The 24,808-nt window shown below is 46.2% G+C and overlaps 1 protein-coding gene across 3 annotated transcripts in view; it reads left to right on the plus strand.

Moving 5' to 3' along the window:
• Positions 1 to 24,808, plus strand: part of specc1 (sperm antigen with calponin homology and coiled-coil domains 1) — an 84,000-nt gene that overhangs the window by 21,642 nt on the left and 37,550 nt on the right. For 2 of the 3 annotated variants that reach the window (XM_062960722.1, XM_062960723.1), the window contains 4 exons: positions 11,371 to 12,824; positions 14,110 to 14,317; positions 15,574 to 15,647; positions 15,863 to 16,044. In XM_062960722.1, the coding sequence (XP_062816792.1) occupies positions 11,371 to 12,824; positions 14,110 to 14,317; positions 15,574 to 15,647; positions 15,863 to 16,044 (1,918 nt within the window). Of the gene's footprint in view, positions 1 to 11,370; positions 12,825 to 14,109; positions 14,318 to 15,573; positions 15,648 to 15,862; positions 16,045 to 21,049; positions 23,037 to 24,808 lie in introns of those variants that run through there. The other variant, XM_062960724.1, reaches the window with a different exon arrangement.

Below are 24,808 nucleotides of genomic sequence, written 5' to 3' on the forward strand. Positions count from 1 at the left end.
TCTAGTTTGTAGTGCGGTTTTCTTGTACTGGTTTTTGTCAGCTCTAGTTTGTAGGGCGGTTTTCTTGTACTGTTTTTTGTCAGCTCTAGTTTGTAGTGCGGTTTTCTTGTACTGGTTTTTTGTCAGCTCTAGTTTGTAGTGCGGTTTTCTTGTACTGGTTTTTTGTCAGCTCTAGTTTGTAGTGCGGTTTTCTTGTACTGGTTTTTTGTCAGCTCTAGTTTGTAGTGCGGTTTTCTTGTACTCGTTTTTTGTCTGCTGTGCTTTGAGGAGTTTCTGATTTTTGACTTCAATCAAAGCAGGTTCTTCACTTTACTTTACTTATTATTATTATTATTATTATTATTATTATTATGCCATCAGCCATAGGTGCAGGCGAAACGTCAGGATAGAGTGCTACCAGAACACATTGCTCTTCCAAGGGGGTGAGAAGCTCCTCGGAACGGGAATAAACAAGTCCCTTTTTGTTCTGCGTCCTGGCAGGCCGCTCTCCACCGCCTCCTCCTCCGCGTAACCTTGCAAATTCTGTCCCTCCTTTCCTTGCAATCTCCAGATTAGGCCCAGACGACAACAACGCTGGAAAAGATGGAAAGTCTCTCTCTCTTTTTTTTGACCCACTGTTTGGAGGAAAAAGGGAATGAAGAAGAAGAAGAAGAGAGGGAAACGTAGCCAAATCAATAACTAATATCAATACCCCAAATACCTAAGATCAATACCTTTTTCTGGAAGCATGGCTAATCAATACCTTGTGCTGGAGACGTATCTAATCAATACCTGTTGCTGAATATCAATATTTTCATCAATATCAATATCTCTTACTGAAGACATGTCGGATAGCAATACCTTTTGATGGAGACGTATCTAATCAATACCTTTTGCTGATTATCAATATGTTCATTAATATCAATATCTCCTACTGAAGACCTATCTAAGATCAATACCTTTTGCTGAAAATCAGTATCTTCATCAGTATCAATAACTCTTACTGAAGATGTATCTAATATCAATATCTTTTGCTGGAGGCAGATCTAATCAATACCGTTTACAAGAGACGTATCTAAGATCAATATCTTTTGCTGAATATCAATATCTTCATCAATATCTCTTACTGAAGACGTATCTAAGATCAATACCTTTTGCTGAAAAACAATATCTTCATCAGTATCAATATCTCTTACTGAAGATGTAGCTAAGATCAATACCTTTTGCTGGAGGCAGATCTAATCAATACCCTTTACTAGAGACGTATCTAAGATCAATATCTTTTGCTGAATATCCATATCTTCATCAATAACTCTTACTGAAGATGTTAATATCAATACCTTTTGCTGGAGACATATCTAATATCAATATGTTAGCTGGAGACGTATCTAATCAATATCTTTTGCTGGAGACATATCTAAGATCAATACCTTTTGCTGAATATCAATATCTTCATCAGTATCAAAATCTCTTACTGAAGACATATCTAAAATCAATACCTTTTGCTGGAGATGTATCTAAGATCAATACCTGTTGGTAAGTATCAATATCTTCATCAGAATCAATATCTCCTACTGAAGATGTATCTAAGATCAATATCTTTTGCTGAATATCAATATCTTCATCAATATCTCTTACTGAAGACGTATCTAAGATCAATACCTTTCCCTGACTATCAATATCAATATCTTTATCAATATCAATTATTTCTTATTGACGACGTGTCTAGTATCAATACCTTTTGCTGGAGACATATCGAATGTCAATACTGTTCCCTGAATATCAATATCTTCATCAATAACAATATCTCTTACTGAAGACGTATCTAAGATCAATACCTTTTGCTGGAGACATATCTAAGATCAATAACTTTTGCTGAATATCAATATCTTCATCAATATCTCTTACTGAAGACGTTAATATCAATACCTTTTCCTGGAGACGTATCTAATATCAATACGTTTGCTGGAGAGGTATCTAAGATCAATACCTCTGGCTGAATATCAATATCTTAATCAATATCAATATTTTGCTGAAGACATTTTCAATCTAATATCAATATTTTGCTGAAAATCTATCTAATAACAATACCTTTTCCTGAAGACATATCTAATATCAATACCTCTTGCTGGAGATGTATCTAATATCAATATCTTTCCCTGAATATCAATATTTTTATCAATATCAATATCTCTTACTGACGACGCATCTAATATCAATACCTTTCCCTGAATATCAATATTTTTATCAATATTAATATTTCCTATTGACGACGCATCTAATATCAATACCTTTCCCTGATTATCAATATCTTTATCAATATCAATATCTCTTATTGACAATGCATCTAATATCAATACCTTTCCCTGAATATCAATATTTTTATCAATATCAATATTTCCTATTGACGACGCATCTAATATCAATACCGTTTGCTGAAGACATATCTAATATTAATATATTTTACTGGACGTATCTAATACCAATACCTTTTCTTGAATATCAATATCTTTATCAATATCAATATCTCTTATTGACAATGCATCTAATATCAATACCTTTCCCTGAATATCAATATTTTTATCAATACCAATATTTCCTATTGACGACGCATATAATATCAATACCGTTTGCTGAAGACATATCTAATATTAATATATTTTCCTAGACGTATCTAATACCAATACCTTTTCTTGAATATCAATATCTTTATCAATATCAATATCTCTTATTGACAATGCATCTAATATCAATACCTTTCCCTGAATATCAATATTTTTATCAATATCAATATTTCCTATTGACGACGAATCTAATATCAATACCGTTTGCTGAAGACATATCTAATATTAATATATTTTCCTAGACGTATCTAATACCAATACCTTTTCTTGAATATCAATATCTTTATCAATATCAATATCTCTTATTGACAATGCATCTAATATCAATACCTTTCCCTGAATATCAATATTTTTATCAATATCAATATTTCCTATTGACGACACATCTAATATCAATACTGTTTGCTGAAGACATATCTAATATTAATATATTTTACTGGACGTATCTAATATCAATACCTTTTCTTGAATATCAATATCTTTATCAATATCAATATCTTTTATTGACAACGCATCTAATATCAATATCTAACGCAAATACTATCTTTCGCCAAAACCGAACCATATTATTTTAGGCTTTGCTCATTCATTCTCGGCAATATTGATCACTTTCTGTTTCTAAAACCCATTCCGTAGGCGAATGTCGTCTATTTAGAGGAGGAATTATGCCGGTATCACAGTCCTAAGTGATTGACAGATGTCCCCTTTTTCCGGGACAGCTTCATAGACGTGTCGTTTCGGGACATTCAATCCACCCCGGAGAATAGCAATCATTTCTTGTGATTCTTTTTTCCACGTTTACAACCCAGCGGATGGGTCTCCGGAGTTGTCGAGGTCATAAAAACAAGACGGAGACGATGGGCTATTAGTACCCGCATTTCTGAACTGGGAGGAACTGGTCCGACTGCCTCCGAGGATCGTAAAAAAGACTCTGATTTGAAGCGATAGAAAAGCCGCCGGCCGTTTTTGGACCGTCACATTCAGAAAAAAATCTCCAAGCCTCAAGGGGGGAAAGGTTAGCCGCCCGGAATCGGGTGTTGCCTCTGTGACTAATCCTTCGGCAAACGAGACTCGCTCCGGGGCAAATACGTTTCTAAACCTGTCACAAGTCACGAATATTCCCTAAATGGAGAGGTCACCCCGACCATCGTTTGTTCCCCGTCCTTTGCTTTTTCTCCCACTCTGCGGAGTAAGGAAGACAGGCAAACCCATCCATTATTTGTTTGTTTGTTTGTTTGGAAGTGAGTGGAGGTACTACAAATCCCATCATCCGTGATACATCCACCTCCAAGCTGCACCAGGAGGCAAAGTGGGTCATGGGGGTTCTGTGTGGCAAGTTTGGTCCCTTTCCGTCATTGGTGGGGGTCGCAGTGGTATCTGGAAGTGAGTGGAGGTACTACAAATCCCATCATCCATGTTCCATCCGCCTCCAAACCGCACCAGGACGCAAAGTGGGCCATGGGGATTGTGTGTGCCAAGTTTGGTCCCTTTCCGTCATTGGTGGGGGTCGCAGTGGTATCTGGAAGTGAGTGTAGGTACTACAAATCCCATCATCCGTGTTCCATCCGCCTCCAAACTGCACCAGGACGCAAAGTGGGCCATGGGGGCTCTGTGTGGCAGGTTTGGTCCTTTTCTGTCATTGTTGGGGGTCGCAGTGGTATCTGGAAGTGAGTGTAGGTACTACAAATCCCATCATCCATGTTCCATCCGCCTCTAAACCGCACCAGGACGCAAAGTGGGCCATGGGGATTGTGTGTGCCAAGTTTGGTCCCTTTCCGTCATTGGTGGGGGTCGCAGTGGTATCTGGAAGTGAGTGTAGGTACTACAAATCCCATCATCCGTGTTCCATCCGCCTCCAAACTGTACCAGGACGCAAAGTGGGCCATGGGGATTCTGTGTGGCAGGTTTGGTCCTTTTCCGTCATTGTTGGGGGTCGCAGTGGTATCTGGAAGTGAGTGGAGGTATTGTAAATCCCATCATCCATGTTCCATCCGCCTCCAAACTGCACCAGGATGTAGAGTGGGTCATGGGGATTGTGTGTGCCAAGTTTGGTCCCTTTCCGTCATTGGGGGAGGGGGGGGCGCAGTGGTCTTTGGAAGTGGTAGAAAGTACTGCAAATCCCATCTGCCGTGGTCCGTTCTCCCCCAAACCGCACCGGGATGTAGAGTGGGTCATGGGGATTGTGTGTGCCAAGTTTGGTCCCTTTCCGTCATTGGTGGGGGCTGCAGTGGTCTTTGGAAGCGGTAGAAAGTACTGCAAATCCCATCTCCCGTGGTTGTTACATGAGTTGTTGTGCGTATTCGTTTCTGCTATCGAGTCGCCCGCCGGGTGCAAATGGAGAGCGCGAAAGTGCGGTGGTGGGGCCTTTGGGCTCTGCGATCTTTCGCAGAGGGGAGAACAAGGCCCTACACACTGCCCTCTTTGTCTCCGCAGAACGGCGCTGCGTCGTCGCCCGGCATGCAAAATGCCCCTTTTCATTGCATTGCGGAGGAGGCTGCTCTTTGTCTTTTGTCCCCGTGGCATTTCAACATGCGAGAGAGATGCGGGAGAGTCCGGGGTCCAAAACACTGTGCAAGGCGGGCTCCTCCTTTGCATACATCATGCCTAAGTCATGCTGGGATTCACACTAGACCCGTTAGCATTGGACTTAAACCAAAACATGAACGAACCAATCCCTGACATAGGTTATGGGCCCTCGCCTGGTCTGGATGAATATCATTGGCAATAGTGTTTGTGTTCAATTCGCCTCCTCTGTGTTTGTTTCCCCTTCCTGTCGTTCAAATGTTATGGGCCTTTTCCCGGTCTGGATGAATATCATGATACAGGAGTCCTTGGCGATAGTGATTGTGTTTAATTTGCCTCCTCTGTCTTTGTTTCCCCCTCCTGTCGTTCAAATGTTACGGGCCTTTTCCCGGTCTGGATGAATATCATGATACAGGAGTTGTTGGCGATAGTGTTTGTGTTCAATTCGCCTCCTCTGTGTTTGTTTCCCCCTCCTGTCGTTCAAATGTTACGGGCCTTTTCCCGGTCTGGATGAATATCATGATACAGGAGTCGTTGGCGATAGTGTTTGTGTTCAATTCGCCTCCTCTGTGTTTGTTTCCCCCTCCTGTCGTTCAAATGTTACGGGCCTTTTCCCGGTCTGGATGAATATCATGATACAGGAGTCGTTGGCGATAGTGTTTGTGTTCAATTCGCCTCCTCTGTGTTTGTTTCCCCCTCCTGTCGTTCAAATGTTACGGGCCTTTTCCCGGTCTGGATGAATATCATGATACAGGAGTCGTTGGCGATAGTGTTTGTGTTCAATTCGCCTCCTCTGTGTTTGTTTCCCCCTCCTGTCGTTCAAATGTTACGGGCCTTTTCCCGGTCTGGATGAATATCATGATACAGGAGTCGTTGGCGATAGTGTTTGTGTTCAATTCGCCTCCTCTGTGTTTGTTTCCCCCTCCTGTCGTTCAAATGTTACGGGCCTTTTCCCGGTCTGGATGAATATCATGATACAGGAGTCATTGGCGATAGTGTTTGTGTTCAATTCGCCTCCTCTGTGTTTGTTTTCCCCTCCTGTCGTTCAGATGTTATGGGCCTTTTCCCGGTCTGGATGAATATCATGATACAGGAGTCGTTGGCGATAGTGTTTGTGTTCAATTCGCCTCCTCTGTGTTTGTTTCCCCCTCCTGTCGTTCAAATGTTATGGGCCTTTTCCCGGTCTGGATGAATATCATGATACAGGAGTCGTTGGCGATAGTGTTTGTGTTCAATTCGCCTCCTCTGTGTTTGTTTCCCCCTCCTGTCGTTCAGATGTTATGGGCCTTTTCCCGGTCTGGATGAATATCATGATACAGGAATTGTTGGCGATAGTGTTTGTGTTCAATTCACCTCCTCTGTGTTTGTTTCCCCCTCCTGTCGTTCACATGTTATGGGCCTTTTCCCGGTCTGGATGAATATCATGATACAGGAATTGTTGGCGATAGTGTTTGTGTTCAATTCGCCTCCTCTGTGTTTGTTTCCCCCTCCTGTCGTTCAAATGTTATGGGCCTTTTCCCGGTCTGGATGAATATCATGATACAGGAGTCCTTGGCGATAGTGATTGTGTTTAATTTGCCTCCTCTGTCTTTGTTTCCCCCTCCTGTCGTTCAAATGTTACGGGCCTTTTCCCGGTCTGGATGAATATCATGATACAGGAGTTGTTGGCGATAGTGTTTGTGTTCAATTCGCCTCCTCTGTGTTTGTTTCCCCCTCCTGTCGTTCAAATGTTACGGGCCTTTTCCCGGTCTGGATGAATATCATGATACAGGAGTCGTTGGCGATAGTGTTTGTGTTCAATTCGCCTCCTCTGTGTTTGTTTCCCCCTCCTGTCGTTCAAATGTTACGGGCCTTTTCCCGGTCTGGATGAATATCATGATACAGGAGTCATTGGCGATAGTGTTTGTGTTCAATTCGCCTCCTCTGTGTTTGTTTTCCCCTCCTGTCGTTCAGATGTTATGGGCCTTTTCCCGGTCTGGATGAATATCATGATACAGGAGTCGTTGGCGATAGTGTTTGTGTTCAATTCGCCTCCTCTGTGTTTGTTTTCCCCTCCTGTCGTTCAGATGTTATGGGCCTTTTCCCGGTCTGGATGAATATCATGATACAGGAGTCGTTGGCGATAGTGTTTGTGTTCAATTCGCCTCCTCTGTGTTTGTTTTCCCCTCCTGTCGTTCAGATGTTATGGGCCTTTTCCCGGTCTGGATGAATATCATGATACAGGAGTCGTTGGCGATAGTGTTTGTGTTCAATTCGCCTCCTCTGTGTTTGTTTTCCCCTCCTGTCGTTCAGATGTTATGGGCCTTTTCCCGGTCTGGATGAATATCATGATACAGGAGTCATTGGCGATAGTGTTTGTGTTCAATTCGCCTCCTCTGTGTTTGTTTTCCCCTCCTGTCGTTCAGATGTTATGGGCCTTTTCCCGGTCTGGATGAATATCATGATACAGGAGTCGTTGGCGATAGTGTTTGTGTTCAATTCGCCTCCTCTGTGTTTGTTTCCCCCTCCTGTCGTTCAGATGTTATGGGCCTTTTCCCGGTCTGGATGAATATCATGATACAGGAATTGTTGGCGATAGTGTTTGTGTTCAATTCACCTCCTCTGTGTTTGTTTCCCCCTCCTGTCGTTCACATGTTATGGGCCTTTTCCCGGTCTGGATGAATATCATGATACAGGAATTGTTGGCGATAGTGTTTGTGTTCAATTCGCCTCCTCTGTGTTTGTTTCCCCCTCCTGTCGTTCACATGTTATGGGCCTTTTCCCGGTCTGGATGAATATCATGATACAGGAGTCGTTGGCGATAGTGTTTGTGTTTAATTCGCCTCCTCTGTGTTTGTTTCCCCCTCCTGTCGTTCAAATGTTACGGGCCTTTTCCCGGTCTGGATGAATATCATGATACAGGAGTCATTGGCGATAGTGATTGTGTTTAATTTGCCTCCTCTGTCTTTGTTTCCCCCTCCTGTCGTTCAAATGTTACGGGCCTTTTCCCGGTCTGGATGAATATCATGATACAGGAGTCGTTGGCGATAGTGTTTGTGTTCAATTCGCCTCCTCTGTGTTTGTTTCCCCCTCCTGTCGTTCAGATGTTATGGGCCTTTTCCCGGTCTGGATGAATATCATGATACAGGAATTGTTGGCGATAGTGTTTGTGTTCAATTCACCTCCTCTGTGTTTGTTTCCCCCTCCTGTCGTTCAAATGTTATGGGCCTTTTCCCGGTCTGGATGAATATCATGATACAGGAATTGTTGGCGATAGTGTTTGTGTTCAATTCACCTCCTCTGTGTTTGTTTCCCCCTCCTGTCGTTCAGATGTTATGGGCCTTTTCCCGGTCTGGATGAATATCATGATACAGGAATTGTTGGCGATAGTGTTTGTGTTCAATTCGCCTCCTCTGTGTTTGTTTCCCCCTCCTGTCGTTCAAATGTTATGGGCCTTTTCCCGGTCTGGATGAATATCATGATACAGGAGTCGTTGGCGATAGTGTTTGTGTTTAATTCGCCTCCTCTGTGTTTGTTTCCCCCTCCTGTCGTTCAAATGTTATGGGCCTTTTCCCGGTCTGGATGAATATCATGATACAGGAATTGTTGGCGATAGTGTTTGTGTTCAATTCGCCTCCTCTGTGTTTGTTTCCCCCTCCTGTCGTTCAAATGTTATGGGCCTTTTCCCGGTCTGGATGAATATCATGATACAGGAATTGTTGGCGATAGTGTTTGTGTTTAATTCGCCTCCTCTGTGTTTGTTTCCCCCTCCTGTCGTTCAAATGTTATGGGCCTTTTCCCGGTCTGGATGAATATCATGATACAGGAATTGTTGGCGATAGTGATTGTGTTTAATTTGCCTCCTCTGTGTTTGTTTCCCCCTCCTGTCGTTCAAATGTTACGGGCCTTTTCCCGGTCTGGATGAATATCATGATACAGGAATTGTTGGCGATAGTGTTTGTGTTTAATTCGCCTCCTCTGTGTTTGTTTCCCCCTCCTGTCGTTCAAATGTTATGGGCCTTTTCCCGGTCTGGATGAATATCATGATACAGGAATTGTTGGCGATAGTGTTTGTGTTCAATTCGCCTCCTCTGTGTTTGTTTCCCCCTCCTGTCGTTCAAATGTTACGGGCCTTTTCCCGGTCTGGATGAATATCATTATACAGGAGTCATTGGCGATAGTGTTTGTGTTCAATTCGCCTCCTCTGTGTTTGTTTTCCCCTTCCTGTCGTTCAAATGTTATGGGCCTTTTCCCGGTCTGGATGAATATCATTATACAGGAGTCATTGGCGATAGTGTTTGTGTTCAATTCGCCTCCTCTGTGTTTGTTTCCCCCTCCTGTCGTTCAAATGTTATGGGCCTTTTCCCGGTCTGGATGAATATCATTATACAGGAGTCATTGGCGATAGTGTTTGTGTTCAATTCGCCTCCTCTGTGTTTGTTTTCCCCTTCCTGTCGTTCAAATGTTATGGGCCTTTTCCCGGTCTGGATGAATATCATGATACAGGAGTCGTTGGCGATAGTGTTTGTGTTCAATTCGCCTCCTCTGTGTTTGTTTCCCCCTCCTGTCGTTCAGATGTTATGGGCCTTTTCCCGGTCTGGATGAATATCATGATACAGGAATTGTTGGCGATAGTGTTTGTGTTCAATTCGCCTCCTCTGTGTTTGTTTCCCCCTCCTGTCGTTCAGATGTTATGGGCCTTTTCCCGGTCTGGATGAATATCATGATACAGGAATTGTTGGCGATAGTGTTTGTGTTCAATTCACCTCCTCTGTGTTTGTTTCCCCCTCCTGTCGTTCACATGTTATGGGCCTTTTCCCGGTCTGGATGAATATCATGATACAGGAATTGTTGGCGATAGTGTTTGTGTTCAATTCGCCTCCTCTGTGTTTGTTTCCCCCTCCTGTCGTTCAAATGTTATGGGCCTTTTCCCGGTCTGGATGAATATCATGATACAGGAATTGTTGGCGATAGTGATTGTGTTTAATTTGCCTCCTCTGTGTTTGTTTCCCCCTCCTGTCGTTCAAATGTTATGGGCCTTTTCCCGGTCTGGATGAATATCATGATACAGGAGTCATTGGCGATAGTGTTTGTGTTCAATTCGCCTCCTCTGTGTTTGTTTTCCCCTTCCTGTCGTTCAAATGTTACGGGCCTTTTCCCGGTCTGGATGAATATCATGATACAGGAGTCGTTGGCGATAGTGTTTGTGTTCAATTCGCCTCCTCTGTGTTTGTTTCCCCCTCCTGTCGTTCAAATGTTACGGGCCTTTTCCCGGTCTGGATGAATATCATGATACAGGAGTCATTGGCGATAGTGTTTGTGTTCAATTCGCCTCCTCTGTGTTTGTTTTCCCCTTCCTGTCGTTCAAATGTTATGGGCCTTTTCCCGGTCTGGATGAATATCATGATACAGGAGTCGTTGGCGATAGTGTTTGTGTTCAATTCGCCTCCTCTGTGTTTGTTTCCCCCTCCTGTCGTTCAGATGTTATGGGCCTTTTCCCGGTCTGGATGAATATCATGATACAGGAATTGTTGGCGATAGTGTTTGTGTTCAATTCACCTCCTCTGTGTTTGTTTCCCCCTCCTGTCGTTCACATGTTATGGGCCTTTTCCCGGTCTGGATGAATATCATGATACAGGAATTGTTGGCGATAGTGTTTGTGTTCAATTCGCCTCCTCTGTGTTTGTTTCCCCCTCCTGTCGTTCAAATGTTATGGGCCTTTTCCCGGTCTGGATGAATATCATGATACAGGAGTCGTTGGCGATAGTGTTTGTGTTTAATTCGCCTCCTCTGTGTTTGTTTCCCCCTCCTGTCGTTCAAATGTTATGGGCCTTTTCCCGGTCTGGATGAATATCATGATACAGGAATTGTTGGCGATAGTGTTTGTGTTCAATTCGCCTCCTCTGTGTTTGTTTCCCCCTCCTGTCGTTCAAATGTTATGGGCCTTCGCCCGGTCTGGATGAATATCATGATACAGGAGTCGTTGGCGATAGTGATTGTGTTTAATTCGCCTCCTCTGTGTTTGTTTCCCCCTCCTGTCGTTCAAATGTTATGGGCCTTTTCCCGGTCTGGATGAATATCATGATACAGGAATTGTTGGCGATAGTGTTTGTGTTCAATTCGCCTCCTCTGTGTTTGTTTCCCCCTCCTGTCGTTCAAATGTTATGGGCCTTCGCCCGGTCTGGATGAATATCATGATACAGGAGTCGTTGGCGATAGTGTTTGTGTTCAATTTGCCTCCTCTGTGTTTGTTTCTCCCGCCCAGGCTCCATCCCGCCGTCGTCCAAACGCACAGGGATCCCGGCTCCACGGGAGTTGCCGGCCTCGGTGGCAAGAGAGAAGGCGTCCCTGCGTCCACGCAAGGCCCAGCCTGGCCCCGCCTCCACCTCCGCGTCCGCTTTGGGGGCTCCCACCCCGAGCAAGGCCTCGCGGACCGTCCCCAAGCCCAAGGGCAATGAGGCCGAAGCCGGGGACAAAGCGGCCCTGGAGTCGCAGGTCAAGGAGCTGCTGGCCGAAGCCAAGGCGAAGGACTCGGAGATCGGCAAGCTGCGGAGCGAGCTCAAGAAGCGGCCGGCCAACGGGGAGCTGCCCGGGTCGGCCGACCCTTTGGTGCGGACTCTGCGGGAGAAGAACCAGGCGTTCCAAAAGGAGTTGTTAGGCCTCGGGGAGGAGAACCGGGCGCTGAGAGAGAAGCTGGCCAGCTTGGAAAACTCCCCATCGTCGTTGTCGTCGGACACTGTCGGCAGCAACCTCCCGACGCCGACGACGCAGGAATCGAGTTTCGGGAGCCCCTCGGCGGACGGGACCGGCGGGATTTTGCCGCCTTTCCGGCCTTCCGGCTCGTCCAGCAGTGATGTAACCAAAGCGTCCTTGTCGCCAGACATGTCGGACTTCGAGCACATCACGGAGGGCCCCTCGCCCTTCAAGACGTCCCCCCGGCCTTCCACCTCGGGGAGCTCCCCCAACAACGCCAGCGACCTCTCGGTGGCCTCGCTGACGGAGCGCATCCAGCGGATGGAGGAGAACCACCACTGCACCGCCGAGGAGCTGCAGGCCACTTTGCAGGAGCTTTCCGACCAGCAGCAGGTGGTGCAGGAGCTGACGGCCGAGAACGAGAAGCTGGCGGAGGAGAAGGCCCTGCTGGAGAGCTCCTTCCGGCAGCACCGGGAACGCGCCGAACAGCTGAGCCAGGAGAACGAGAAGCTCGCCGCCCTGCTCCAGGAGAGACCCAAGAGCGACAAGGCTCACGAGCTGGAGCAACGCTGCGCCGAGTTGGAGCAGAAGGCCCGCTTCGAGCGGGAGAAGATGCTCAACATCCAGCAGCAGCTCACCAGCAGCCTCCGCAGCCTGGAACGCGAGCACCAGGAGTCGGTCGCGGCGGTCGGGAGCCTCCGGGAGGAGAAAAGCCGCGCGACGACGCTCCTGGAGGCCGAGCGGCAGAGCAGCGCCCACCTGGCCAAGGCCCTGGAGGAGTGCAAGGTCTCCCTGGAGGGGCTCCGGATCGAGAGCGGATCGCTGCGCTCCCAGCTGGAGAGCGAGCGGCAAAAAGCGGCCGCCGCGGTCGCCGCCGCCGGGTTCGCCGGCACCTCGGACGTCCAGGAGATGCTGAACCGGGTCCGGGCGGAGAAGGATCGGGCGGAGCTGGCCTGCACCGAGCTCAGGCAGGAGCTGCTCAAGGCCCACAGCGAGGTCAAGGCTCTGCAGGGCCAGCTGGCCAAGGTAACGCTCACGGACCCAAGGGTCGCAGCTCTAGATTCCGTCCGGACGGCACACGACCCAGTCCGTCCTGTCAACCACAGACCTGAGGTTCGGGTACAGAGCAGAGAGAGGCACGGTGTGGGTCGTGGTCCTCTGGGTATCAGCCTTATTATCAATGTTGTGTCCAGAGGTGTGGGGCGAGGGTAAGATTTCCCCTTCTTTTCTCTCCTAGCGTTTCACCTGCATCTGTGGATGGCATCCCCAGAGGTTTGTTCAGAGATCTGTTGAAAATAAGGCAAGTGGAGTACTCACTTGCCATATATATACGTATATATATACACACTTGCCTCATATATATACGCACACTCCACTTGCCTCACATATATATATGTGTGTATATATGGTGCCTCACATATATATATGAGGCAAGTGGAGTATATATATATACATATATATATATAAGGCAAGTAGATTGTGTGTGTGTGTATATATATATAAATATATGTGAGGCAAGTGGAATATATATATATATACACACACACACACATATATATATATATATATGAAGCAAGTGGAGTGTGTGTGTATATGTGTATATATATATGAGGCAAGTGGAGTGTGCGTATATATATATGAGGCAAGTGGAGTGTGTGTGTGTGTGTATATATATATATATGAGGCAAGTTGAATATATATATACATATATATATATGAGGCAAGTGGAGTGTGTGTGTGTGTGTGTATATATATATATGAGGCAAGTGGAGTGTGTGTGTGTGTGTATATATATATATGAGGCAAGTATATATATATATACACACACATACACACTCCACTTGCCTCATATATATATATATATATACACACACACTCCACTTGCCTCATATATATATACATACATACACTCCACTTGCCTCATTTCGAACAGACCTCTGAACAAACCTCTGAGGATGCCATCCACAGATGCAGGCGAAACGTCAGGAGGGAAAATCTCTGCCTGAAAATCTCACAGCAACCTGGAGAAAATATGTAGAGTCTCCAAAGCGGGAGAAAGAACTCTTCTCCGCTCCACTGCCCTCACTCCCAACAGACTTCAGAGGATGCCATCCACAGATGCAGGTGAAACGCTAGGATAGACAGCCCGGAAAACTCACAGCAAACCAGTGATTCCAGCTGTGAGATTGACAACACAATCAGGACGGTGTCGCGAAATCTGTTCCCGAAACGGGACAACCGAGAAACGAGAGTCGGTTCTCGGCTCGTTTTCTCGTCCTCGGTTTCACTCCAATGTCCTTCCTCCTTGCAGTCCGAAAGCGAACGGCGGCAGCTGAAGGAGGCCGTGGAGCAGCAGTCGGAACAACTCGCCCGCGCGGGGCTGAAGCTGCAGGAGAAGACGCTGGAGAACGAGGCCGAGGTCAAGAACCTGAAGGACGCCATCTTCGAGCTGGAGGACCAAGTGGAGCAGCACCGGGCCGTCAAGCTGCACGACAACCAGGTCGTCCGGGACTTGGAGGGTAAGACATGGGGAGGATTGGCTGTCTAGAGAGACCTTGCCCAGGGGATGTGTCCCCATCCTGTTGGGAAGCTTCTCTCATGTCTCTGCAAGCTAGAGCTAACAGGAGGGAGCTCACCCGACTTGAGAGCATACTCTCAAGCCTGGTGTGAGAGAATTGGCCGTCTACAGAGACGTTGCCCGGAGGCTCAACGTTGCCCAAGAGACGTTGCCCGTTGTTTTCCCATCCTGCTGGGAGGCTCCTCTCATGTCCTCACAAGCTAGAGCTGACAGGAGGGAGCTCACCCGACTTGAGAGCATACTTCAAGCTGCTTCTGGTGTGAGAGAATTGGCCGTCTACAGAGACGTTGCCTGGATGTGTTCCCATCCTGCTGGGAGGCTCCTTTCATGTCCTCACAAGCTAGAGCTGACAGGCGGGAGCTCACCCGACTTGACAGCATACTTCAAGCTGCTTCTGGTGTGAGAGAATTGGCCGTCTACAGAGACGTTGCCTGGATGTGTTCCCATCCTGCTGGGAGGCTCCTCTCATGTCCTCACAAGCTAGAGCTGACAGGAGGGAGCTCACCCGACTTGAGAGCATACTGCAAGTAGCTTCTGGTGTCTACAGAGACGTTGCCCGAGGGATGTGTTCCCATCCTGCTTCTCTCATGTCCCTGCGTGGGAAGCTAGAGCTAACAGGAGGGAGCTCCCCCAACTTGAGAACATACTTCAAGTCTCTTCTGGTGTGAGAGAATTGGCCGTCTACAGAGACGTTATCCAGGAGATGTGTTACCATCCTGCTTGGAGGCTCCTCTCATGTCCTCACAAGCTAGAGCTAACAGGAGGGAGCTCACCAGACTTGAAGCTTCTGGTGTCTATAGAGATGTTGCCTAGGGGATGTGTTCCCGTCCTGCTTCTCTCATGTCCCCGCGTGGGAAGCTAGAGCTGACAGGAGGGAGCTCACCTGACTTGAGAGCATACTGCAAGTAGCTTCTGGTGTCTATAGAAACGTTGCCCGAGGGATGTGTTCCCATCCTGCTTCTCTCATGTCCCCATGTGGGAAGCTAGAGCTAACAGGAGGGAGCTCACCCGACTTGAGAACATACTTCAAGCTGCTTCTGGTGTGAGAGAATTGGCCATCTACAGAGACGTTGCCTGAATATGTTCCCATCCTGCTGGGAGGCTCCTCTCATGTCCCCGTGTGGGAAGCTAGAGCTGACAGGCGGGAGCTCGCCCTGCCTTGCGGATTCTAGCTGCCAACCTTCTCTTTTTCCCCAGGCAACCTGATGAAATTAGAAGACCAGAAGGCCGAGCTGGAGCGGCAGCTGAAGGCTCTGAACAAGCAGATCAAGGTGAGAGAGAAGGCGGGCTTTTGACGTTGTGAGAATTGCGCCAAATTGCTATGTAAAGAAATCCTCGCAAAGTTGCTTGCAAAAGATCTCTGCCAAAGGGGAGCTGAACTTTTTGCAGAGGCAAGCCACGCCCCAAACAATGTATCGGTTTGCTGGCAGATGGCTGGGTTTTGTCAGTTGGGAATCTGGGTTCCCCTCTTTCCCCCCGAGCGCAGGAGGAGACGGAGGAGTGGCGCCGCTTCCAGGCCGACCTGCAGACGGCGGTGGTGGTGGCCAACGACATCAAGTGCGAGGCGCAGCAGGAGTTGCGGGCCGTCAAGCGCCGCTTGCTCGAGGAGGAGGAGAAGAGCGCCCGGCTGGCCAAGGAGCTGGACGAGGCTCGCGGAGGAAGCGGAAGGTAAGCGGCTCGTTCGTTCCTTCGTTCGTGAGAGATTCCTCCTCCTTTTGCTCTCCTACAATCCTCTGGTTGTGTTGTAGTTGTGTCCACATTCACCACACAATTCGTACCTCATCTCGTTCCGGATGCTGGTACGACGCATCAGTGTCTTTGCTAATTTCTAGTTTCCCCTTCCAGACGACAATTCCGAGAAAGTTGGGTTCTGGAAGTTACATCCCGGACGAGCCCCCAAGCAATGTTTCGACAGAATCAACCCTATAATAATAATAATAATAATAGTAGAGTAGTAGTAGTAGTAATCCTGGACGAGCCCCCAACCAATGTTTCAACTGAATCAACGCTATAATAATAATAATAATAATAATAATAATAATAATAATAATAATAATAATAATAATAGTAGTAATCCCGGACGAGCCCCCAACCAATGTTTCGATGGAATCAACGCTATAATAATAATAATAATAATCCCAGATGAGCCCCCAACCAATGTTTCGACGGAATCAACGCTATAATAATAATAGTAGTAGTAATAGTAGTAATCCTGGACGAGCCCCCAACCAATGTTTCGCCTGAATCAACGCTATAATAATAATAATAATAATAGTAGTAGTAGTAGTAATCCCGGACAAGCCCCCAACCAATGTTTCGACGGAATCAACGCTATAATAATAATAGTAGTAGTAGTAGTAATCCCAGACGAGCCCCCAACCAATGTTTCGACAGAATCAACGCTATAATAATAATAATAGTAGTAGTAGTAGTAGTAATCCCGGACGAGCCCCCAACCCATGTTTCGATGGAATCAACGCTATAAAAATAATACTAATAATAATAATCCCAGATGAGCCCCCAACCAATGTTTCGACGGAATCAACGCTATAATAATAATAGTAGTAGTAGTAGTAGTAATCCTGGACGAGCCCCCAACCAATGTTTCGACGGAATCAACGCTATAATAATAATAATAGTAGTAGTAGTAGTAGTAGTAATCCCGGACGAGCCCCCAACCAATGTTTTGACGGTATCAACGCTATAATAATAATAATAATAATAGTAGTAGTAGTAGTAATCCCGGACGAGCCCCCAACCAATGTTTTGACGGAATCAACGCTATAATAATAATAATAATAATAATAATAATAATAATACAGTATCTTTACTTATGTCTGCTTGGTCACAGCGAGTTTCCCCTTCCAGACGACAATTCCGAGAAAGTTGGATTCTGGAAGTTACATCCCGGACGAACCCCCAACCAATGTTTCGACGGACCTGGACCGAGCTCTTGAATATTATTATTATTATTATTATTATTATCATTATTATCACCTTACATCCACCTCTCGTATCCCTCTGGCTGTTTCCCAGACCTGGACGGAGCTCATTATTATTATTATTATTATTATTATTATTATTATTATTATTATCACCTTACATCCACCTCTCATATCCCTCTGGCTGTTTCCCAGACCTGGACGGAGCTCTTGAATATCATTATTATTATTATTATTATTATTATTATTATTATTATTATTATCATCATCACCTTACATCCACCTCTCGTATCCCTCTGGCTGTTTCCCAGACCTGGACGGAGCTCTTGATGATGATGATTATTATTATTATTATTATTTTATCATGACACAGTAAACAAGATAGACATGCTGGATTTCATATCACAAAATAACAAATCAAACACTTCCCAAGTGTCTAGGACTGTGTGATGTATTATTATTATTATTATTATTATTATTATTATTATTATTATTATTATTATGACACAGCAAACAAGATAGACATGCTGGATTTCATATCACAAAATCACAAGTCGAACACTTCCCAAGTGTCTAGGACTGTGTGATGTATTATTATTATTATTATTATTATTATTATTATTATTATTATGACACAGCAAACAAGATAGACATGCTGGATTTCATATCACAAAATCACAAGTCGAACACTTTCCAAATGTCTAGGACTGTGTGATGTATTTTCGGATGATGCGCGCAGATCCCAGTCGGGTGGCCTTTTGCAGTTGGCAGATGGTGATTTTGTCAATGTCTATTGTTTCCAAATGCCGGCTGAGATCTTTTGGCACGGCACCCAGTGTGCCGATCACCACCGGGACCACCTGCACTGGTTTCTGCCAGAGTCTTTGAAGTTCAATCTTGAGGTTCTGATAGCGGCTGAGTTTTTCCTGTTGTTGCTGTTGTTGTTGTTGTTATTATTATTATTATGCTATGCAACACAATATGTTCCTGGCCTGTCTCCGTCTCGCCATTTGTCTGTCTCTTTCTCCGGGTTTTCGGGATTTTTCCGCCTCTCTTATTCCCCTCGTCGTCTTGCAAAACCGAGAATCCTCCCGAAAAATGGTACGTGTCGCCGAGTTATCCGCACTCGTAATTCAGAAGACAGGACTGGACCTAGCTCGCAAACCCGGCACTACACCACACTCTCCGCGCCGTTAAACATCAGTAGCATCAGAAACAAGACACTGTAATATGGCGACCCCTCTGGCCATTTCCCGAAACGAAAACTGGACCAAGGTGCGTTTCCAGTCTTAGCAAACCCGGTGCTCAAAGTACTACACCACACTGTCTGCTCCATTAAACCTCAGTAGTGAGGCATCAGTAACAAGAAACTATGACATAAGGCGATCCCTCTGGCCATTTCCCAAACTGACCTCACCCGTTGTTTCTGCCTCTGTATATATACACTACACCACACTGTCTACGCCATTAAACATCAATACCATCAGTAACAAAACACTATGATGTAAGGCGAGCCCTCTGGCCATTTCCCAGTCTGACCTCACCCTCGCAAACAAAAACACACATAGAGAAGTCCCGTTTCGTTCCCGGAGTCAAATCCGAAATCCGCGAGGCCTCCAAAGCACCGCCAGACTCAAGGTAAGCAATGACTAGCAGATTCCTGCAAAATCCAGAAATTCTCCAAAATCCCACTAACCCACTCCCCTCCTATAACATATGCGATATATGTTGTTGTTTCGTTAACCTCCCTTTCTCTCTCCCACAGTTCCGCTTGCGCTGTGTTGTGTGTGTCCTAAGTTCTCTCGTCCTCCTCGTTCTGCCTTTGTGTCTCATCTTGCCAGAAGCTTCCGGAGTCCGTCACACTCGTTGTTGACAACCAGGGAGGGAGGGGACCGCCATGTTTGTTTAACGTCTGCCTCAGTGTCCGCCTACCTCGGAGTAGGGCTTTGCGGTTGTCTATTTGGTGCGTTGACCTCGTGGGTAAGAGTCCGGATATTGAGAAACATCGAGACAGTGGTCTCGGCCGCGATTAAGAAGGAAAGGAGTGACGGTCAGGGTTCCCAAGGTGTCCTGGGAGCATAAACGTAAATGGTGTTAACGCTCTTGTCAAGTGAAACAAAATGGATAGGTAGCTCACACACTGTGTTGCTCCCATGTTTCTGGGGGAAACAGTCCATCCAAAATCCCGACAAACTCGGTAAGAGGACGGGAGTTGTGGAGATTCCGAGTTAGTACACAAACTATGAACATGAATGGTGTTAACGCCGTTGTAAAGAGAAAGGAAACAGTCTAACGGATAAGTCACTCACACACTGAGTTGCCCGTTTCCAGGGAAATCGGTCCGTCCAAAATCCCAACAAACTCGGTAAGAGGACGGGAATTGTAGTGATTCTGAGTCAGTACACAAACCATGAACGTGCATGGTGTTAACGCTCTTGTCAAGAGAAAGAAAACACAGTCTAACAGATAGGTTGCTCACGCATTGAGTGGCACCCATGTTTCCGGGGAAAAGAGTCTGTCCGAAATCCTGACAAACTCAGTAAGAGTAGACTGCAGAGGATGGGTGTTGTAGCGATTGCGAGTTAGTACACAAACTATGAACATGAATGGTGTTAACGCCGTTGTAAAGAGAAAGAAAACACGGTCTAACTGATAGGTCGCTCACATACTGAGTTGCCCCTATGTTTCCGGGGAAAACGGCCCGTCCGAAATCCCAACAAACTCGGTAAGAGGACGGGAGTTGTAGCGATTCTGAGTCAGTACACAAACCATGTATTGGGATAGGTAGGTCATACACTGAGTTGCCCCTATGTTTCCGGGGAAAACAATCAGTCTGAAATCCTGACGAACTCGGCTGCGGAGGACAGGAATTGTAGCGATTACGAGTTAGTACACAAACCATGTATTGGGATAGGTAGCTCACACACTGAGTTGCCCCTATGTTTCCGGGGAAAACAGTCCGTTTAAATCCTGACGAACTCAGTAAGAGTCTGGGCTGTGGAGGACGGGAGTTGTAGTGTTCCGAGTTAGTACACAAACCATGTATTGGGATAGGTAGCTCACACACCGAGTTGCCCCTATGTTTCCGGGGAAAACAATCAGCCTGAAATCCTGACGAACTCAGTAAGAGTCTGGGCTGTGGAGGACGGGAGTTGTAGTGTTCCGAGTTAGTACACAAACCATGTATTGGGATAGGTAGCTCACACACATAGAGTTGCCCCTATGTTTCCGGGGAAAATGGCCCGTCCGAAATCCTGACGAAATCAGTCAGAGTCTGGACTGCGGAGGATGGGAGTTGTAGTGATTCCGAGTTAGTACGCAAGCCATGTATTGGGATAGGTAGCTCACACACTGAGTTGCCCCTATGTTTCCAGGGAAAACAATCAGCCTGAAATCCTGACGAACTCAGTAAGAGTCTGGACTGCGGAGGATGGGAGTTGTAGCGATTCTGAGTTAGTACGCAAACTATGAACATGAATGGTGTTAACGCCATTGTAAAGAGAAAGTAAACACGGCCTAACAGATAGTTTGCTCACCGATTGAGTTACACTTCCAGGGGAAACAGTCAGTCCGAAATCCCAAGGAAACCGGTAGGAGTCCGGGCTGTGGAGGATGGGAGTTGTAGCAATTCCGAGTTAGTACACTAACTATTTATTTGGAGATTTGAGTCTCGATCAAATCCCGTAAAATCATGCGTTTAATCGCACCTCTCTTTCCCTGTGTCTCTGCAGATCTCTCATCCCGGTAAACTAAGAAGAACGACGAATGAAGCCAAACGTCTCTGAACGTCTCACGAGCTGAGTTTCCCGAACCGAGCAAGAAACTTTTCCGGATTTTGACTCCTTCTCGCCGGGACCGAACCCTACAAAAAAACCAACTTTTCGTTCAGCTTCTCGCTGTCCGGAATTCTGTTTCTTCCGGCGACAGACCGGGTAGAAGAGAGGACGATATTCCATGCACTTCGATCTTCTGGATTTCGACTCCTTCTCGCCGGGACCGAACCCTACAAAACGACCGACTTTTAGTTCAGCTTCTCGCCGTTTGGGATCCTGTTTCTCCCGGCGACTGACCGGGTAGAAGAGAGGACGACGTTCCATGCACTTCGGACTTCTGGATTTCGACTCCTTCTTGAACAAGTGGAGTTTCCCGAACCAAGCAAGAAACGTTTCCGGATTTCGACTCCTTCTCGCTGGGACCGAACCCTACAAAACAACCGACTTTTCGCTCAGCTTCTCGCCGTCCGGGATCCTGTTTCTCCCAGCGACAGACTGGGTAGAAGAGAGGACGACATTCCATGCACTTCGATCTTCTGGATTTCGACTCTTTCTCGCCGGGACCGAATCCTACAAAACAACCAACTTTTCGCTCAGCTTCTCGCCGTCCGGGATCCTGTTTCTCCCAGCGACAGACTGGGTAGAAGAGAGGACGACATTCCATGCACTTCGATCTTCTGGATTTCGACTCTTTCTCGCCGGGACCGAATCCTACAAAACGACTGATTTTTCCCTCGGCTTCTCGCCATCCAGGATCCTGTTTCTCCCGAGGACAGACTGCGTAGAAGAGTGGACGACATTCCATGCACTTCGATCTTCTGGATTTCGGCTCTTTCTCACCGGGACCGAATCCTACAAAAGGACCGACTTTTCGCTCAGCTTCTCGCCGTCCGAGATCCTGTTTCTCCCGGCGACTGACCGAGTAGAAGAGAGGACGATGTTCCATATGCTTCGGACTCTTTCCTTCTCCGGGATTGACACCAGATTCATAGGATTTCGAGAAGCTATGTCGAAGACCCGCCACAAGGGGGCGGCACAAGACCACGAGCCGCTATTCGAATTCCTGGAAGATAGTTCCGCAATCTTGAAATCTCTTCTTTGTGAAATCTAGGAAATGCAACTTTTTTTTTTTTTTGGACCGAAAATGGAATTGATTGTATTATCATCTCAGGTTCGCCTTGGAATTGCCAGGGCTGATGGAAACGATGACCTCAAGTGTTTATAGATATATATTTGCTTATTTTTCCTTTCAAAGTTGTGCTAACTGTGGATGTTATCGCTCACCATAAGAACCGTCTCAACACAAGGATGGCGAGAAATATTCCGTTATCCGTCTTTCCGTCCGAAAACTGGAAATCCCAATAACTGGGATCCTTTTTTGCTAACGGTATTTGACTGTCTCGGGACATATAAAGCTTTGTTTTTCCGAAATGAGAAACACGTGTCTTTTCTGTGCAGAATTTTACCCTCGAATCTTCTGTACAGAACATTCTGCACAAAATCCATTTTTTGGCACTAAAAACGTGTGTTTTCTGCGTCGGAAAAAATATTCTTGCACGAAAAAGCACATTGAGTAGATAATGATAATATACTTTATTTACATTCCGCTCCAGGGAACTCAGGGCGAATTACATATTCGATGCCGTGAGACACGTAACAAGGACAGACAAGACGCAAACATTTCCAGATTCCATGCCGAGGAGCTTTGTTGTCCGCCGACGTCCGCCAGATCGAATCTCCGGATTTCACGGACTGAACGGAGCCCCCGTTTCCCCCGCCGTTGTTACCCGGGTTATGGGTCCGTGACGCCGTTCCACCGTTCCGCTGCCGTTCTGTGATAACCGTGCCCGTGCTTGTGCGAGACTCGTAACGGCCGTGAGGATTGTGTGTGTGGAGCCGTGCCTTGTACACAACGCGCTAAAATAAACATGCGGTCGGTAACAAGGTGGTGGGTCTAGGACTCTGTTTCCCCCCCGTATCCATAAGACTCCGAACACCAGGCTTAGAACAGCCTTCCTCCTTCTCTTCTCCTTCCTTCGTTCCCTTCCTCCTCTTCTCCTTCATTCCTTCTCCTTCTCTTCTCCTTCCTTCTTTCTCTTCTTCCTCTTCTCCTTCATTCCTTCTCCTTCTCTTCTCCTCCCTTCTTTCCCTTCCTCTTCTCCTTCATTCCCTCTTTCCTTCTCTTCTCCTTCTTTCCTTTCTTCTTTCCCTTCCTCCTCTTCTCCTTCATTCCCCCTTTCCTTCTCTTCTCATTACTTCTTTCTCTTCCTTCCCTTTCTTCTCTTCTCCTTCTTTCTTTCCCTATGTTCTCCTTCCTTCCCTTTCCTTCCTTCCTTCTCTTCTCCTTCCTTCTTTCCCTTCCTCCTCTTCTCCTTCATTCCTTCTCCTTCTCTTCTCCTTCCTTCTTTCTCTTCTTCCTCTTCTTCTTCATTCCCTCTATTCTTCTCCTCCCTTCTTTCCCTTCCTCTTCTCCTTCATTCCCTCTTTCCTTCTCTTCTCCTTCTTTCCTTTCTTCTTTCCCTTCCTCCTCTTCTCCTTCATTCCCCCTTTCCTTCTCTTCTCATTACTTCTTTCTCTTCCTTCTCTTTCTTCTCTTCTCCTTCTTTCTTTCCCTATCTTCTCCTTCCTTCCCTTTCCTTCCTTCCTTCTCTTCTCCTTCCTTCTTTCCCTTCCTCCTCTTCTCCTTCATTCCTTCTCCTTCTCTTCTCCTTCCTTCTTTCTCTTCTTCCTCTTCTTCTTCATTCCCTCTATTCTTCTCCTCCCTTCTTTCCCTTCCTCTTCTCCTTCATTCCCTCTTTCCTTCTCTTCTCCTTCTTTCCTTTCTTCTTTCCCTTCCTCCTCTTCTCCTTCATTCCCCCTTTCCTTCTCTTCTCATTACTTCTTTCTCTTCCTTCCCTTTCTTCTCTTCTCCTTCTTTCTTTCCCTATGTTCTCCTTCCTTCCCTTTCCTTCCTTCCTTCTCTTCTCCTTCCTTCTTTCCCTTCCTCCTCTTCTCCTTCATTCCTTCTCCTTCTCTTCTCCTTCCTTCTTTCTCTTCTTCCTCTTCTTCTTCATTCCCTCTATTCTTCTCCTCCCTTCTTTCCCTTCCTCTTCTCCTTCATTCCCTCTTTCCTTCTCTTCTCCTTCTTTCCTTTCTTCTTTCCCTTCCTCCTCTTCTCCTTCATTCCCCCTTTCCTTCTCTACTCATTACTTCTTTCTCTTCCTTCCCTTCCTTCTCTTCTCCTTCTTTCTTTCCCTATCTTCTCCTTCCTTCCCTTTCCTTCCTTCCTTCTCTTCTCCTTCCTTCTTTCCCTTCCTCCTCTTCTTCATTCCTTCTTTCCTTCTCTTCTCCTTCTTTCCCTTTCTCCTCTTCTCCTTCATTCCCTCTTTCCTTTTCTTATCCTTCCTTCTTTCTCTTCCTCCTCTTCTCGTTCTTTCCTTCCCTTGCTCCTCTTCTCCTTACTTCTTTTCTCCTTCCGTCTTTCATTTTCTTCTCCTGTCAATCTCTCATTGCTTCCCCTCCTTCTCTTCTCCTTCTTTCCTTTCTTCTCTTCTCCTTTCTTCTTTGTCTTCTTCCTCTTCTCCTTCCTTCTTTCCTTTTCTTCTCCTTCCTTCTTTCTCTTCATCCTTTTCTCCTTCTCTCCTTTTCTCATTCATTCCTTTTCTTTTCTTCTTCCTTCTTTCTCTTTCTCCTCTTCTCCTTCATTGCTTCCCTTGCTCCTCTTCTCCTTGCTCCTTT

The sequence above is a fragment of the Anolis carolinensis genome, unplaced genomic scaffold (genome assembly GCF_035594765.1).
Source record: "Anolis carolinensis isolate JA03-04 unplaced genomic scaffold, rAnoCar3.1.pri scaffold_7, whole genome shotgun sequence".
Taxonomy (NCBI): Eukaryota; Metazoa; Chordata; class Lepidosauria; order Squamata; family Dactyloidae; genus Anolis; species Anolis carolinensis.